Source organism: Rosa chinensis, chromosome 5 (genome assembly GCF_002994745.2).
Source record: "Rosa chinensis cultivar Old Blush chromosome 5, RchiOBHm-V2, whole genome shotgun sequence".
NCBI classification, from domain to species: domain Eukaryota; kingdom Viridiplantae; phylum Streptophyta; class Magnoliopsida; order Rosales; family Rosaceae; genus Rosa; species Rosa chinensis.
The window spans coordinates 65,786,620-65,805,891 of record NC_037092.1 but is presented as its reverse complement, the minus strand read 5'-3'; the positions used below and the strand labels follow the sequence as shown (position 1 = coordinate 65,805,891).

General features: G+C 40.3%; 1 protein-coding gene across 1 annotated transcript; it reads left to right on the top strand.

Annotated features, from left to right (window-relative positions):
* The first annotated feature begins 3,154 nt into the window (after positions 1 to 3,154).
* On the top strand, positions 3,155 to 5,569 carry LOC112168079 (vicilin-like seed storage protein At2g28490). Its single transcript, XM_024305198.2, has 4 exons — positions 3,155 to 3,545; positions 3,928 to 4,109; positions 4,238 to 4,318; positions 4,532 to 5,569. Exons 1-4 carry the CDS (start codon positions 3,209 to 3,211, stop codon positions 5,339 to 5,341), a joined length of 1,410 nt encoding a protein of 469 aa, XP_024160966.1. The 5' UTR covers positions 3,155 to 3,208; the 3' UTR covers positions 5,342 to 5,569.
* The last annotated feature ends 13,703 nt before the right edge of the window (positions 5,570 to 19,272 follow it).

Sequence of the window (19,272 nt, the reverse complement as noted above, 5' to 3'; positions counted from 1 at the left end):
AAAAATACAAACAGTACCTAACCTATGGCCGACTCCGAATTTATGTACCCAAATTTTCAAAACTATCACTTTGGTACCTGGAGTTCGGACCCCGACCCAACTTTAGTACCTGAAGCCGTTAACTCAGTAACAGCGTCTGACAGGTGGCATATATTGAAGGGTAATTTCATCTTTTCATATTTAATTCATTATTTATGTATATATTGTTTTTTTACCTCTTCTTCTCTCTCTATCTCTCTCTAACCATTATCAACGACCAAAAAAAAAAAAAAAAAAAATTCTTCCAGCAGCCCCGCTCCTTCTCCTCTCCAGCCGCCCCCCCCGCAACCCCTGCCGCGATGCCCCACAGCCGGCCAGACCAGCACACCAGGTCGAGCGCTGCCCAGCCTCGCCTTGCGCATCTCCTAGCCCCACCCTCTGCGCATACATTTCCCTCCGCGCTACTACCCCAGCATCAGTAGCCCTGCGGCCCGCGCCTGCTCTTGTGCTTGCGTAGCGCAGCAAGCCAACAGCCTACCCACCAGCACCCACCCTCGATCTACCAGCAGGCGAAGGAAGAAGAAGAAAGAAAAGAAAAAAGGAAGAAGAGAGAACGAGTGGAAGAAAAGAAAAAGAAAAAAAAATTGTGACCCAGCCCAAAGAAAAGAAAAAAAGAGAGAAAATGGGTGATGCCTGATCAGATCCAAGAAATGAAGTTAATTTGCCCCAATTCTGGTTTCATTCTTTTGCCAATGGTCTGGAGAAGATGATATCAGAGTTTGGAGGAAGAAGAAGATGAAGAGAGCTTGAGGAAGAAGAAGAAATTTAGTGAAAGGACGAAAATACCTCTCAAAGTTTGACAGTTGACTAACTCCGTAACGGCCAACAGTGTTCTAGGTACTAAAGTTGGGTCGGGGTCCGAACTTCAGGTACCAAAGTGATAGTTTTGAAAATTTGGGTACAGAAATTCGGAGTCGGCCATAAGTTGGGTACTGTTTGTATTTTTTTTCCCTTTTTGGTTGGGTGAACAAGTTTTGTGTATAAAACATTTTCGATATTTTCAATTTCAGGAATGTCACCTTTCAAAAAAAAAAATTTCAGGAATGTCATGCTATTATAATAGTATAGCATTCTTTTTTGTATAAGATTTCTACTGCTGTTCAGTCCATTCTCTACGAGTACAATTGTAATATTCAAATATAACAGAGAGTTTAGGTTTTATATTTTCTGCATATGAGCAGGGCCGGCCCTGTGAGTTTGGAGGCTCAAGGCTAAAAAATTTTTGAGGCCCCAAAACAAATGCTCAAACCATTACGAATGCACTTTCTTATTTCTTCTCAAAATCTAAATCATAGGTCTTTATTGCCACTGACTAGGAACCCAAATCGAATTTGTGGTAATTGGAATGCATGCAAGAACTCAAATTTCTGCCTTTCTGGTGAGTAATTATACTCAGCCTTTGAACAAAAACCATTTCTTAAACCCAGAAGAAAAAAAATAGAAGAGAAAAGCAAAAACCGTGAAATTGATCACAACTCTTACCTGGTCAAGCTATTCAGACACCAAATTGATCAAAATCTTAGTAGATCAAGCTACCCAGACACCAAAGACATAGAGAGAGCAATAGCACAACCAAAAATCAAAAACCCAAACGATAAGAAGAAACTGATGAGAAATAAGGAATTGATGACAAATTGTGTATTAATTTAGAGAAAAATCCAAACCAAGTGAGCAGAGCAAAAGGGTTTAATTACAAGGAACGTTGAGGCAATGAGGTTGCTGTATAAAGGCAAAACAGGGGGACTACGATTGCTGGAAGGCGGCCAAGATTCTGAATTGAATTCAAAATGATCTGGTATGCAATATTATACTGTGCTTCTTTATTTCTCTCTTTCTGAACTGAGTTCAAAATGTTCACAGACTAACACAACATATCAAAGAGAGACCCACCCTCCCATTGCCAGATCAAACCAAAACTCAGATAACTCTATGACCCTATTGACCCACATCAGTTCGAAACTTCAAATTTTCTTCCGATACAACCCGAGGTCCCGAGTCAAGTCATACTACATCTTTGCAATTCGATTAAAAATAGATCAAATTTCTTCTATGCAATTTTGGGTTGTGAGAATGAAGAATGAGAGGAAAAACAGAAGAGAAAGAGATAAAAAGGGGGAAGAAAGAACTGAGGATGGGGGATTGGAGGTGATAATGATGTGAAATTAAACTGATGATTTGTTTGATAAGAACACAGGAGAGGGAGAGAGAGCTCTGGAAGGAGAAGAACAGGAGATTGTAACAAAATAGAAAAAGATAAACCAAATTTTGCTATCTTTTTTTTTTGAGGCCCCCTGAAATATGAGGCCCTAGGCCTGGGCCTGCTTCGCCTAGGCTCAAGGCCGGCCCTGCATATGAGTCAACTTGATTGGGATTCAAATCTAATTTCTTTTGTTCCTTTTTTTAATTTCCTACAAAACGCTAACCCCTCCTAAATTTTATTAAGAAGCTAATACCTGTTGAAGATCAGTGCCTTGTAAACAAAATTATTCTCTTCTCAAATTTTTCTCGTGAAGGGCGAAGATCAATGTTAACGGAGTTTACGGCGACTGACTTTAGGGAGGTGTATTTTGGTAACGGGGTAGGATGTGGAGAGCGGGGTAGGATGTGGAGAGCATAAAGAACATAAAGAACATACTAGTGCAAAATTGGAACATATATGAAGAAAAAAAAAGTGTTTCACTGTTTCTAGTGAAGAAACCTAGCTAGTGTGCTAGATGGCTGTAAATAGCCACACCATAAAGTTACTCAGAGGTACTTACCACATTGATTGGCCGTGGTAGAGAAATATACTTTAATCATGAATCATGATTACTTGTTGGTCTCTCCATCATTAATGGAAAGGTTACTGTGTTGGGTTTTCTTAAAAGTTATATATCAAATCCATATATAAAACCAAGCTTCATATAAGTTTTTAGTGCAAGTGCTAAAACAAAAACAAAAACAAAAAATACACTGTTTGTGTTGAGAACGAGTAGAAAGGAGATATTCAAGAGCTGAAGACTAGCTTTATCTTTCTAGTTTAGCACTGTTGGAAAACTTCTCTGTGCGGATGCACCTACACCTGTCTCCCTCAACTCCCTTGCTCCCCTCTACTTAAAACCCCACCCCACTCCACCATTTCACACAAACTTATTAGAGTAACCCTGAGAAAGCAACAAATCAATCAAAAATGGGAAACAGAGTGATGGTGAGCCTCCTGGTTCTTGTGCTTGTGCTTTCCTATGGAGTTATGGCAATGGCTATGAGGTTTAATCATGAAGATGAAGAGTGGGGAAGAGATCAGAGAGAAGAAGAGTGGGAAGGGCACCGAGGGCATCGCCATCTTTTCCTTTTGCAACAATCAAGGCTCCTGGTGAAAACTGAAGCTGGGCAAATGAGGGTGGTGAGAAGTGTAGGTCAGAGAATGGTAGATAGGCATATAAATGTTGCCTATCTCACCTTGGAACCTAACTCCCTCTTCATCCCCCAGTACCTCGACTCCAGCTTGATCCTCTTTGTCCAAAGAGGTATTCATTTTTTTTTTCCTTGACGTATACCTTTGATCTGTTGATCTTTTGTATATGTCCAAAACGAGATCATTTTTGGAATCCAAATGTTGACCTCAGATGCTTATTTTGCTTCTGTGTTACCAGAAAACCTTATGTTGCAGTTTCATACCACTTGTCCATGTGGAGTGGCAAGATAACCCACTTAAGACATATACATTTTCTTAATAAATTTTCTCATTAAGCATAAACAAAATGACTTGCATAGTTTTCTTCTTGCATAAGTAATAATATGAAAAGAGATTGCCTTTTGTTACCATGTAGGAGAAAATTACTAACAAGAGGTACTCAAAATTGACACTGCTTATCAGTAGTGACGGAATCTTTACTCTGTTTTTTGCAGGGCAAGCAAATGTGGGACTGGTACACCGACAGGAATTGGGGGAGAGACAATTGAAGGCTGGGGATGTGTACAGAATTCCAGCAGGTTCCACATTTTACTTGCAGAATGTCAGGGAGAACAGGAGACTTCAGATCATTCTCAGCATCGACACATCTGACAGTTTGAGAATGGGTACTTTGGAGGTACTCTATCATTTCTTAATCATCCCAAGTCTTCTTAATTAACTAGATTTATAGTCCTCGATCTACTTATCACAGCTTGTACGTACCTAGGTAGTATTATAGAGCTCATTTGGTTTTTACAAATGCAGAATTTCTTCATTGGTGGAGGAACCTACCCAAAATCTGTACTTTCTGGGTTCGATTCTGAGATACTCACAAATGCATTTAACGTAAGTATTGCATTGACTTCAAATTTGAATCCTCTCCTTGTCTTGACAATCCTAGATTTCTAATCCAAATAGTCGTTAGAATTTTCCAATCTTATCCAAGATTTCAAGTACAGAAACCGAAGTACATTGTAACCCATAAACTTGAATATGCATATGCATGGCAATGAGGAAAAATTTATTAAAAATGACTGACACACTTTGTGTCCATTTCAGGTCTCATCTTCAGAAATAAGGCAGGTTTTGACAAGGCACCAAGAGGGTCCAATTATATATCTAAATAATTCCCAATCATCATCAAACCTTTGGACCAAATTCGTAAGCATGAAAGAGCAGGACAGACTACAAGAATTGAAGAAAATGGTGGACTTCCCAGAAGAACCAGAGCAAACCCTAACTTGGTCATGGAGGAAACTGTTGAACTCCGTGTTCGGAACACTTGAAAATGAGGAGAGGAAGCAACATCATCATGAGCACTCCCAGAAATCCTACAACCTCTATGATAGAAAGCCAGATTTCAAGAACAACCATGGATGGACCCTCTCAGTTGATGAGTCTGATTACTCTCCCCTAAAGGACTCCGGCATTGGCGTTTACCTTGTTAGTCTCAACGCAGGGTCAATGTTGGCACCACATGTGAACCCAAGAGCAACAGAATACGGCGTCGTTCTGAGAGGCTCAGGATCACTACAGATTGTATTTCCAAATGGTACCTTGGCAATGAAGGCGAAACTAAAGCCAGGGAGAGTGTTTTGGGTGCCAAGGTATTTCCCATTTGTCCAAGTGGCATCTAACAACGAGCAACTTGAGATTTTTGGGTTCACTACCTCAGCCCAGCCGAACCGGCCACAGTTTTTGGCTGGTTCTAGCTCGGTGCTGCAAGCTCTAAGAGGTCAAGAACTTGCAGCTGCTTTTGGTGTGAGTGAGGGAAGGTTGAATCATTTTGTTAATGCTCAGCGCGAAGCTGTCATTTTGCCGTACAATGCAGAGAGGAATCAAAAGGCAGATGGGATGGCAGACCGGTGAGCTTTGGGAATGACATGGTCATGGCCGGCTTTAATTTGGTTGAGGACTTGGTCTGGCGAATAAGATGAATAATTTTCTTGTGTTTCAGGCTAAGGAGCTGTAGGGTGCTGCAGTTTAGGTTCCCTATTTGAGCATTTTTGTTTCATGCATTTTGTTTGTAAATAATTTTTAATAAGAAAAAAAAAGAAAAAAAGATCTCGATGATATTCACTTCCTCTTTTTGAATAACTCTGTACAAGTTCATCGCCTCATTCATCCACTAGCAAATTTTATCATGAATAATAATTCTTCAGTTCAAGGATAAATCAAGACGATCATATCAACACAACCACTTTAATAGCAATCCAAATTTCACATATAAACTAAAGAAAGAACACCAGAAATATTCTCCAAAAAGTACTTACTCATGATGCAGTAACACAGTTACCACCATGACAGTACACTTACAACAGACTACGTACTCATGATGCAGTAATCACAGTTACCACCATGACGGTACGCTTAAAACAGATTACGTATTCATGATGCAGTAACACAGTTACCACCAGAACGGTACGCTTGCAACATATTAGAGCTCTAACTGAATCGTTGTCTGTCACCTCGGCCAAGGTTGAAGCATCTGATATATTGCACTCAGGTTATCACCGTAGCCTTCGAACTTTGGACCATTTGGCCCTTACAACAAGACATTTAAAGAAATCCCACACGACTCACAAATGTCACACCACAACTTCAAATCACTCTATCAACAATATAAATCATCAAATATATTTCCGGCATAAGTAAATGTTCAATTCAATATATGAATGAAATCACCAAAAGTCTACATATCACAATGCCACACCATCCAGATACATATATATTTCACGTAAATACATACATACATACATACATCCATACATACATACATGCATACATACATGCATACATACATACATACATAGTCATCCACTCGATCAGGGATGCCTACTAATACCAACTATAGTTCACATGCACCAAAATCGAGAAATTCATTTTTACAATTAAAATCTTATTTTTCATACTTGTGAACCACAATCCTATGAACCGTAGTCGATTGAGTTCATATCATTTAAAACAAATATTCATTTCCAAAAATAATTTACAAGTTATCACATAATTCTGAATAATAAGTAAATTAATTCGTAAATGAACCATGTGAGATTTACTCACCTCTCAATCTTGCTGCGTCTTCTCTTACAGCAGATAAGGTATCGCATACGCTCCGTCAGTAACCTAAGTACAATATGATCTTAACTTAGTACACGAATCGAAAAAGATTAAAGTTCGAACCCCCGTTGAACTAAAATCCTGAAAGTAATGCCAATCGAGGCGAAACTTCATCCGAGACCACCCGAGGTCTCCGGAATACTTCTACGAACAATATATCAAAGCTACAAGTCGATGGAACGTCTGAATCCTCACGGATCAAAAACCAATTTAACTGAAAATCCTAAAAGTCTAACAAATCATAACTTGCTCATACGATTGTCAAAAATTACAAACTATATATTGAAACGCTTGTATCAACGAGTAGATCGCAATGAGGGGCAAAAACTGCCTCAGAGGTGGCTGGAAGCCACCTGAAAAAGCTGTCGCGGACCTCCGAATTTGGTAGCGAGACCTATGCCAAACTCTTTCTCTCAACATGTAAATCAACATTCATAACTAGCACAAAGTCTGAATCAAAGCCATTTGGCTGGAATTTACCTTGAAAGATTTGAAATCCGAAGAACCCTAGATTCTCAATCTTCAAAATTCGATCGCCACAAATTGAATTGTTGCAAGCCACCTTGGAAGAAAGCTTCTATGACCTCTGGGCTCCAAAAGCCCCCAAGAATCGTTGGCTATGGTGGTCGGAATCGTGAGTTCCAAGATGTCCAAGAATGGCAGCTTCACCACCACTTTCCGGAGTTGTAGCGCCGTCCACAGCCCGACCCAGCTGGTGAAACTTCATAGAGTTGGAGATGGGAGTGAGGCAAAGAGAATGAGACAAGCGACACACCGATTGGTGGTCGAAGGAGGAAGTTATCGGCCTGCGAAAATGGGGTTGGGACCGAAGAGAGAGAAAAGTTTCCCTTTTTGGAAACTTTCAATTTTTCTGATATTTTTGGATTTTTTTTTCCTATTTAACCAAAATGGAAAATTTTTCCGTTGATCGTAACTTCTTCATACGAACTCTGATTTTCGCGTTCTGCATGTCCACCAACTCGTATCGTAACTTCTTCATACAATTTCTATGAAGGAAGTTTTCACAGAATCTAACGTATAAAAAGTCAACCCTTGAGACGAAGAATTTCTAGCAAATAATTGTTCGAAATAATTTCCGATCCACCCTTGAACCAAGAAATCGCTGTAACGAACACTTTATATTAAATTCTGGAACCCATTAGGAATTAATAACGAATTTTCGGGGTCTTACACACACTCTCTCTCTCTGAGATCATAGGCATAGTGTCGTCGTTGACAGCGTCGTCCTCATCAGAGGAGGAGGACACAGATTGATGAATCTCAGACCACCATCTCTGGTTTCAGGCGGAGAAGAATGAAGTCCATCTTATCCAAGTGGCGCGTCGGAGCTTCTGCAACTCTCTGGCTGACACCTCTGATGAGCTGTTCACGAGCTCCACGTTTAATGACGTTTCCAGTTTCGATACAGGCTCCGATGATCCGTTCACAAGTTTCTCGTCCAGCGGTGTTTGCGGATCTGATACAGGCTTGATTTATGGGTCGGGTTCGTCTAAGAGGTTTGCGTCAAGTTGTGTTTAGAATTTAGTGAGCGAAAGGTGCTTGCCTCTGCCGCAACAGTTTCGAATATGATGGGCAAAAGAGTGTGAGGTTGAGGATGATGAGGCTCAATGGTTTAAAAAAATGGAGTTGCTGTTGGGGAAGAAGGGCCGAAAAGGTTTTTTTGTTCCAATTGATTCTGAGTTCTAATGCAAGGGGAATTTTTGTTTTTGATGATTTAGGTCTTTTTTCTTTTTTTTTTTGACGAAGTTTGATTGAGCTCTTACACCAAAAAAGTTTGATTGAGCTCAGTACGGTAGAGCAATATATATATGTTGTTTATATGTGTATACGTGTTGCCAGAATATCAAATTCTAAATTTAAAGTATTTATTGCTCCCCAATAAACCTTTATTGGGGGCAATAGACCCCAGTAAAAAGTTTTTATTGGGGGCAATAAAGGTTTATTTGGGGGCCAATTGAGATCTATTGGGGCAATAAAAGTTTTGACTTGTCTATTATGCTTGTTACATGGCCATAAGATCCACATGATACTACTTGCCATGCTTATTTGTCGTTGTCCATACAATTAGCAAAATTTATACGTACTCTATGTATGTAAATATTTTGTCTAGCCTCCCGTACCATACTTTGTCAAACTCTCCTCATGAGAAAGAGACCTAACAGGTCTAGACTCCACGAGTCTGTGGTCCACGATCACTTGCCTACGGCAAGGTTACGCCTTAACAACAGTAGTCTCCACGAGACACTGTAGTCAAGTTTCTCTTCCTGGAAAGAGTAAGGGACCGATTAACGCAGCCCACGACAGCGATTGATCCAGCAGTTAACTCCTGACATTTGGCTCTTAAAGATTAGGGTTCGCCACCTAACACCTATTGTCCATTCGCAGACTCCAGTCACCAAACAATTTTTCAACCATACGGAGGTATATAGCCAGGGAGTGGGGGACTCCCTGGAGGGCCTAGCAGGGACCCCTCGAAAAGGCATAAGTGTTCGCTCCAACAAAATTCTAGATGAACGACACACTCGCACTAATTATGCTCGCTATAAGGCACATAGCCACACTTTGTATCAACTCTGCAAGAAAACCCTCATTGACTAGGGACTTCAGAGAATTGTACATACAACCCATCATAATTAACAATGGTTACGCTCGTGTCTCATGGCATCATCCTCGAGTACCCATTCATGCATTCCCGACTTCCCCAAATTCACCCTCATGCCTTCCCGGCATCCCCGGGCTTAACTCTCTTGCCTTTCGGGCATCCCCAAGCTTCACATTCATGCCTTCTTGGCAACCCCGACCTTCACCCTCTTGCCTTCCCAGCATCCCCAAACTTTAACGCTCTTGCCTTCCCAACATCTCCTAGCTTTAAAGCTCTTGCCTTCCCAGCATCTCTGAGCTTTAAAGCTAGGGGTGGGCGCGGGTCGGGTCGGATCGGTTTTGGGTCAAAACCGCATCCGACCCGTATTCTTCAGTGGGCAAACTTTTAGGACCGAAAACTGATTGTTAATGGGCTGGCCCGAAAAATTCGGGTGACTCGAATTTCAAGTCGGCCAGGTTCGGTTTCAGTTCAAGTCGGCGTCGTCGCTCATCTTGGTTGGTCGTCGTCCTTGGTAGGCGGCGTTGTGTAGAATTGCAGATCGAAGGCTGAAGGTCGGGCTCGACATTGTGCGGAACTGCGGATCGAAGGCGTTGGTAGGCGGCGCTGGTAGGCTGAAAGTCGAGCTCGGCTTTGTGCAAATTGAAGGTGTTGGTAGGCAGCGTTGGTCGGCGGCTGTGTGAGAGTGGTTGTCGAGAGAGATGAGAGGCTTTCCCTTTAGCTTTGTGGTTAAGGCCTTTGGCTTTTCCACAAGATAAGAGGGGTTCGAAAGCTGGTGTGGTGGTGGTGGTATGGTGGCGGTGAACTGGTTGTGGTGTTTGTTCCTTAAACTTCAAACTCCAAAGCCCAGAAGAGAGAGATGAGACATTTCAGAAAAAAAAAAAAAAAAAAGAGAGAGAGAGAGAGAGAGATGAGAGGCCGAAAGAGACGAGAGGAGGAATGGGAGTGTAAGGTTTTCTTCTAAGGAGAGGGATAAGGTGTAACATGTCCTATGTGTAACCTGATTTCAGCTAATAAGAATTAGACAGCCATTAAAAATATTATTAATTTAAATAAAAACTAATATAATTTAAATAAAATTTATAATATTAATTATCCGGACCGGTTCGGTTTTTTTCGGCCGGTTTACTCAATGAACTCGGTCCCGAACCGGAGAAATCCTGTCCGGTTCGGCCAAGTCATTTTTCCCCCTTATTTCATCCGGTTCGGTCCCTGAGCCGGTTCGGCCGGTTTTGTACCTCTGGTTCGGTTTATGCCCACCCCTATTTAAAGCTCTTGCCTACCCAACATCCCCGAGTAGGCCTCATCATTTAGCCCTTCGACCCTAAACCCGCCCGGCCCGTAGGGCCGAAGCCCAACCCGACCCTTACATTAGGGCGGGCCAGCCCTACCCTTTCTCAAATAGGGTAGGGTAAAGGTCATGCAAGTGAAGCCCGGCCCTACCCTATGGCCCGACCCAATTGAGCCTGTAAGGGCCAAGCCCGGCTCGGCCCTAAAAGCCCTACTCGACCCTACCCGGCCCTACCCTAAAATTTATATATTATTTTTATTATTTTCTATTACATACGTTTTGTTTTCTTTAACTATTATTTTCCTGGTTACACAAAAATTAATATTGATAGATTTAGAGAGATAGTTAATTGAATATAACCACCTTAACTAAATTAATAAATGTTATAAGTTAATTTCTATATGTGTGTGTGTGTGTGTGTGTGTGTGTATATGTATTAAATATGATTAACAAAAAACAATGAGTCTTCTATTACCTATATAATCATTTAGCCACATTTTGAGGAAAAAATACAATGTATTTTTTTTTATTATACAAAATAAGGCCCTTTTCGGCCCTATTTGGAAGGCCGGCCCTTTCGGCCCTAACTAATCGGGCTTTTCGGGTGGGTAAGAGTTAGCATATTTAAGCCCCAGCCCGACCCTAAATTTTGTTGATTTTGACTAGGCCCGACCCGACCCGACCCTAAGCCCTAAAATTTAGGGTAGGACCGGCCCTAGCCCGACCGATGATGACCCCTATCCCCGAGCTTTAAAGCTCTTGCCTTTAGCGCATCCCTGGCACCCCAAGTATTATGATCACGCCTTCCCGGCATTCCCGAGCTTTACACCCATGTCTCATTGGGATAATGCACATTAATGGAACATTGAATTCATCTACCATTTATTGTTTGCAACAATCGAATTCTTTTGAGGTTCCATTAACACGAGCGAAAACCTAACTAACACAAATATTTGTATACTCATTGTTTATAAGTTACAAACTCATACCTTCACGGCACTCATGCGAAATACACCTCACGGGTGTAAACTCGGCAACTCGACCTCGTTCATTTTCTTGCACACATTACGCATTTATGCGTCATATGCACTTTATATGCTCATTCTAAGTATGATCACACAACCATGTGCGTTCTCGAGCTTATATATCATAACATATCATACTCGGCATCATTCACATTTATACATCATCATGTATCGTGCACCTCGTATATTCATTCATGCTAATGGATATCAGTGCAACTCACATACGTTACCCAATACAATAAGCATTCTACATGCACATGCTTCCATCTTTGTTTTGTAGGTTAAAAAGTCCCTTCTTATTTATGGAGTTTGGGGACTTGTAAGGGCTAGGTGCCTCCCGGACGTTACTTATGCTTGATGACATCATGTTTATAACTCCCTAACCAAGAAGCTCACTACAAGAAAATGAGTATTTTACTGTACAAAATTTACATGCGCCCCGTAAAAAATGATCATTTACAGTGCGTAATAAATGCGTGCAGTAAATATAGTATTAAGTAGACCTATTTACGGCTTGCTTTTGTTGCGTGCCATAAATGCAGAATTACTTAGAGTTATTTACGACATGCTTTAGATACGCGCCGTAAAAGAGGTTGATCTCTTTACGTCATGCGTTGGTAGTATGTCATAAATGCAGTACAACATAGATTCATTTACGGCATGCTTCAAATGAGCGCCGTAAATTAGGTCGAGCCTTAATTGTGTTGCCCGCCTATTTTTCGGCCAAAACATAAATTTCCCACTTTTTTTTTTGGTTTTTTGTTTTAATTGAAAAGGAGGTTGCATTCGATTTTCATGACCTCTCGATCTTTTGAAGAGATTCTCTTCTCTTAGACACCAACACTCGCAGCTGCCCATCTCTCTCTCGAAATCTCCCTCCTCTTCATCCTTACCCACATGGCTAAAAGCACCAGTCGATGTCGAAGCCAAAGCCTATCCTCTAGCAATTCAGGTGGGTTGATACTTCTCTCTCATCTTTCCCTTCATCTTCACACCAAATTGAGGTTTCTTTGCATTTCATCTTTTAGGATTTCTTTCAGATTGGGGATGAACATGCTTCGCTTTGGTATGCCAATTCTATTTTTGGGCTTTTGATATTCATAGTTTTCTACTGGTTATTGAGCAGCTCAGGCTGTCGATTTGAAGGAGCAGAATCCTGACACTATCGCCGCCACGGTCATCGATTGTTCGCTAGCTACACAATCCGTAATTTCATGTAGCTTCTTTTCATGATGAACTTCTTATATTTGCAGCGACATCCACTCCTGGCATCCAATGGTGTCCCAGGACTTCAAGTATGTTTTTGCTAGTTAGTTGTTGTTTCCACCAAATATTTAGCCTTGTTTCTATGGTGAAGTCTGATACTCTTTATCTGGGATTTGTTTTAGCACTTACAAGTTTGTAGGGAAAAATCTAAGCAACCACAGGCTTGGGAAGATTTTCTTCACATAGATGGGTAAGTACCAGGATACGCATTCAATGTAATTGGTAATTTTTGGTAGTTTGGTACAACAATGTTGAACTCTTTTATTTTTTCTTCAAAGAGGTCCATGAATATGTACTATCCTGCAATATCAACATATATGATAAAATGGATACAGAGTTCCATTGCTTTCGCAGTCAAATAAGACGAAATATAGAGAATGAATTTTCTGATGATCTATTCATCTCACAATAGAGGTATGTAAACCCCAAATAGGGAAGTTAAATTGATAGGAGACAAACCCCAAATTTAAAATAGCTGCATTCAGACCACATTTTTATGAAGTTCTGCTGTGTGAGTCCTTGTCCAAATTGATAGGGTGTATCCAAATTAATATAGGCTCGGCTTGAAACCCTAACACTGAGCAAAAAAATAACAAAAAACCAAAAGTTCCTCTCTCTCTCTCTCTCAACAGCGCCTCACTCTCTCTCAACACAAACTCGAAACCAAAACCAAAAACCCAAACACACACACACACACACACACACACACACTCTCTCTCTCTCTCTCTCTGCGTCCTCTAAAACCAGAACCTACAACCATGACCTCCCCACTTCAACCATATCTCTTTGTTCTCCATCAGATCCCAAACCTAGACCTCTCCCTTCTCTCCCTCTATCTTCTACACCTATTCCCCAAATCCATCATATTGAAACCCTAGACCTATCTCTAACAACCAAACCAGTTTCCACATCTACAAGAAGCTTCTCCGGCCCCAAAGATGACTCTCTTAGCTCAAATCGAGCCTTCACTTTCCAGCACCGATGGGTAAACAGTTTATCCAATTTCTCTTCTTTTCGATTTTGACCTAACTTTTTGATTTTCTAAATTTTGGGGATTTTGATTTCTGATGCAATTGTTTTGTTTTATGTTGTAGTAAGGGGATCGAGAAGGATTTCAGCACTACAAGCACTCCCTAAACGCGCCGGAGCAACCCCTCTCCTCCCTCCATTCTCCTTCTTTGCAATCCCGTGTCATCTCAATCGAAAGAGCTCGATCTACGGCGGACAAATTCAAAGACTAATTGTTAGGGTTTTGGGAGGTCCGTCAAGGCTGAAAATATTGGGGCCAAGTAAATGGCAGATCCAGTATCAGCCTCAGAGTTGTTTGTGAATTCGATGATGTTCCAGAGTCAGCCCCTCTTGATGGCCACTTCCTAAGATATAAGTGTTGAGTGATATTTTCAGAATCAATTTGAGTGTGTTTCTTTATTGGTTTGTATGCTTTACGATTGGGTGTTTGTGGGTGGTTTGATTTCAAGGTTTTGAGCTTGGTTTCAGTTTGTCAATGATTTTGGGATTGTTGTTATTACATTTTGGTGTTGGAAGGACTGTGTGTATATATAAGAGCATTAGCAACTCTTTGTCATCATGTCTGTTACATTTTTTTCTTTTTGTTTATTGTTTGTGTACAGCTCCAGGGAGAAGCCTTTTCTGTATGAAATTGTGGCAAATGGGCATAATGGTATGGAAGCCTTTTCATCATCTGTATTGCTCATCTGAACTCTAGTTTATGTTTGTTATGTATATTTCTTCATGGAATCTAATGGTAGGGTATATATTAATGATTCACAGGTTTGACTATCTTGTTTGTGACAGCCCAGCTTGTGGGCTAGGATGCAATTTTGAGTTTAAAAGGTTGGATGAACTAAAGTTAAATTTACCCACTATTGGTGCATTGTAGCTAAAGTTAAATTCATCTATTAATAAGTTGGTGTATTATCAAGTGAATGAAAAATAATATATGGACAATCTTCTCTAGCTTCATATATTTTTCTGCTCTTGCAGCTTAATGGAAATCTTGGACCTAAATAAATACCATAGGCCTAAGAACCACCAAGCCCATAACAGGCCCACAACTGGGCTAGGACAAAGAGGGCCCAAACTGTGACTTCAGCCCAATACAGCTGCTACAGAAGTAGCACCGACACCACCTTCCCACCTCCAAGACCATCGTGCCGCCGCCGCTTTGAGATCCCAACCGTTGTCGAACCAACGTCCCTGACAGAGATCCAAAAGATACCAATCCCCACCACACCGAATCCAAAATACGAGCCCTCCCCATTCCATGAAGATCAATATCAGATCTGGGACACCCATCGTCACTCTCCTCCAACCCACCATCAAGGGACTGCCCTGTTGCAAGATTTGGAACCCCGATCTTCAATGGATTTGAGCCTAAATCTAACTAGATCGAACCACAGATCCACAAACCAAATCGAATATGAACCCCTGCTAAACAATCGGTCTCCACCACCTGCCATGAACCCAAACCCTGTGCAACCTTCGTCTTTGACTGAAAGAAAGGCAGAAAGACCCATCTTAGCCCCATTAATTCGCCGATCACTAGACCAATCATCCACACCAACATCCCGTCTGGCTACACACGACGACGCCTGAGAGGCCAGAGGCCTGCGCCAACACAGTGACGCAGCCGAATGAGCACAGAGAAGAAGATTGACAAACTGTACGTTTGGGTAAGCGTGTAGGGTGCGTTGCAGCAGGAGTATTGTTGATCACACTTAAGTCTCATCTAAATCATCTAAGTTTAATTACTATGTCATGAGAAAAAAATCGACCAAGTCACAGGTTGGAGCAGATAATGTCCCTTAGTTTACTTTCCTTTAGTACTTAAGCAAGATGAATGTACCATTTCTAAGCCTTTTAAACATGCATGCAGTCAAGGTATAATACACTATCCTATCAAAAACACATTTAGAGCATTAAGAACATATGAAAGATTGTCGATTTTAGTGCACATCCTAGTACAGAACGCTATCTAGCATGCAATCCTCATTATATGGTCTTCATTATTGTCCATAGTTTTTACTTAGTAGACAAAGAATGCAAAACAATTAGGTGAATTGTTTCATAGCACCAATTACATGCATACATTCTATGTTGTGCACCAGAAAACATAAACATGAAAAAGTTAACTATAAAACGAAACCAAGTAACCATTCTCACATTGACATAGCAAACAATAGCTTAGAATGATTCCAGAAAAATTTAAGCATAGTTTAGGGCTTCAAAGTTACCCGTAACAAATAGTAATTAGCTACTCATGTTTGTGAAATCAACAAAAGAAAACATGGTTTCTAAACAAAGAACAGTAAAACCAATTTTGTGTGGAGATGGTGGATGAACGTGGCTGCTTTTCTCCTTTCTAGATACAAGATTTCGAATCTTAGAGAGCTTTGTGAGTTGTAGAGAAGGTGGTGTTTAATTGTGTTCTCTATGCCTCTATTTATAGTGGATGCCTCCCTTTGATTTCTCTCCAAGTCTCCTTGTCTAAGTAAGATTAAGTTTGCCTTAGAATATTTTGATTGGTACACATACTTGAAACCAATGAATTGATTCCACATCATTGCTTTTAAGTTATCAAACCAAGCAGTATTCTTGTAGGATGGGATAGCTCTTGACAAATATCTTCAATCTTCACGGCAATGCTCCCTTGTTGAATCAGGTATCTGATTTAATTATTTTCCTTTGTGCATAAGGTTTCCTCAATGAATCAGGGTTTGATTCTCCATCATTCTGCGCCTACATGAGCCTAATAAGTTAGTCTATTCAGTAAAAACTAGTCATTAGGCTTCCTGATATGATTTGGGCAGACACAAATTCCTGTTGAAAACTAGATTCACGCACAGCTTGACCTTCCTATACTAAATCGGTCATAAATTCTTCTAGAAAAATGGTATTCATGAACTGAAAAAGGCTCTAGTAACTAGACATTCGAGGCTTTCCATCTATATAAATATAATTATTTGGTTTGTTCTAAACTGCTCTTAGTGTTGACTGATGCGCACAACAGATTTCATGATTTCACCTTTCATTCGTGTTTTCTCCTTTATTATCTCCTTTTCTCCAAGAAATTACCTAAAAGAAATAATATAGAATTAAGAGAAAAGCATAGCATTAAATCAGAAATAAACATTATAAAAGTTCGCATATTATGCTTCTATCAGAGCTAAAAAAGGGTCTCCCTCCTTTATAGTTACTTGACGAAGGTGACCTAATCCATTTACTTACAGACTGATGCAAATGATTGTTATTGGGCAGAAGCTGTTCTAGCTGTGGCTTCAAACACAAATCAAGAAAAATATGTAAATTTTTGTCTGGAAAGTTTAATCCCGTTGAGTTAAATTATTCAACATGAGAAAAATAAGCCCTTGCCCTAGTCAAATCCAGTAAGGGTACAGAAGCATTCTTAGGGAACAAGTTATTACTCAGAGTTGATAACAATAGAGTTAACCCATCTTAAAACTACAGTTTAACTAATGATGCTAATAGAGGAAGAGTTCTTCCTGTAGATGTTTTTAACTCAATATGAATATGATGTTAAAATGGTTGCAGGTGACGAGAATTATTTGTCTGACGCTAACAAGAGAAATTGTCGTGTTCAATAGACAAACAGACAAAAATAAAGGTCACAATTCGAGAAGTGGAAGACTAGAGCCTAAACATAAGAGTCTTTGGGAGAAATATAAGAATAGCGACAAAACTGTAGGTCCTCTACATGATGGACTTGTATATCAATTCATAGTATCATATGGCCTAGCAAGCTCTAGTCGTTCCACTGAGAAATTCAAGTTGCCTAACCTAAATTCTGGTTGGGATAATCACTATATCTTTGCATAGCAAGATAAAGCTCAGTCGTACACATCCTTTGACGAAGCACGACTCTTAAGTGAGTATGTTAACGTTAGAACCGAAGGCTCTCTAGTTAACATTAGTGAAAATGAATGAGAGAGAGAGAGAGAGAGAGAGAGAGAGAGAGAGAGAGAGAGAGAGAGAGAGAGAGAGAGAGAGACACACACACACACACACACACACACACAAGAAGTATAGTGGTTCATCTCCCACTTTTGGGGAGATTACATCCACTTGAAAGCTTGACTATGTGTTTGGGCCTTCCCAAGTTGATTACAAGATGTAATGGGATCGATGTAGAGTAAGTCGGAATGAGTCTTCTTTTATATGGAAGGGAGGCTCATTCTTTTACATGTTTTCCAATGTGGGACAAGACACTACACCAATAATAGCTTCAGACGATAGTTTTGGATTGTCGTCTAATGACCTTGTTTGCTGTTGTGAAAGCCAGTGTCATCTGATAGAATTATCAGACAACAGTAGAAAATTGTTGTCTGAGTAAATTTTACACAAGAGCAGCTGCTTACATGACTATTTCCTCAATGCCAAAAAGAACAACAATGCCATATATGCTTACTGTTGTCTATATGAAGCTTCTACATCAAAGGACTAGTTTTTATCTGTTGACTGGGTTTGAACAACATAACAGGCTGCTGAAAATGGCGTTGGCTATCCACTTTTGATACTATAGGTTTCTCTAAATACTGATGTTTGAGTTTTTATTGGACAATGGTTTTTGATGTAGTCTAGTTGTGCTAAGATGGCTCCAACAACAGTTTTTCCTATCATTTTTGTTGTGTATAACTCTCTCAGATAATGGTTTTTACTTAATTGAGAGTGGTTTGAAAGTGACTCTTATGATATACATTTTCTTGTATGGAAGAACAACAATCTTTATTAAATGAAACCAGGGAGTATATGGGGTGATGCAATAGCATCGAAAGAAAGCAAGAAAACTAGGATGAGCAACATTTGGACTTGTATAAATGTAGCAATAGTTCCATACTAGCCGTAACAGGATGAATCAAAGATAGATCTCTCTATCACTCTTCTCTCCAAATTACTAGCTGGGAGGGTATGAAGCTCTAGGTCAACTTAATTAACATACTAAGGACCTTCATTTCATCAACCTGAGGGGGGATTATCTTCAGTCCTTTGACGCTTCACTTTGTGTTCCTCGCAATCTTCTTCCTAGTTAAGAATTTCATTGACAGCCTTTGGACCTAAGAGAGAAATGTGCTTGCTGGTGATTTGACTGCCTGTCCTAAGCTTTGGACCTCAATGCCTTTCAAGGTTTGGAAGGAAGCGTGCAACCTTCTTGGTCTGTGCCATGCTAAGAGATGCAATAGCTCGAGCAAAATTTTCCTGTCAAAAGAAGAAATAGAAGCAAATTTTAGTGACATGTCATCTCGTCGAATTTCCATAAAGCAAACAAGAAGTGGCAAGAAACAGAAGTAAAGTGGTCCAAAAACTAGTTAAAAAAAAACTATTTATATGCAGCAAACAAGAAACAAGCAAGAAATGAGGGTGGGGAAGTGCACTTGAGTGTGGCACAGACGCAGTGCAGACTGTGTAGGCTCAAGAATAGAGGAACATTTAGGGATTATAACTA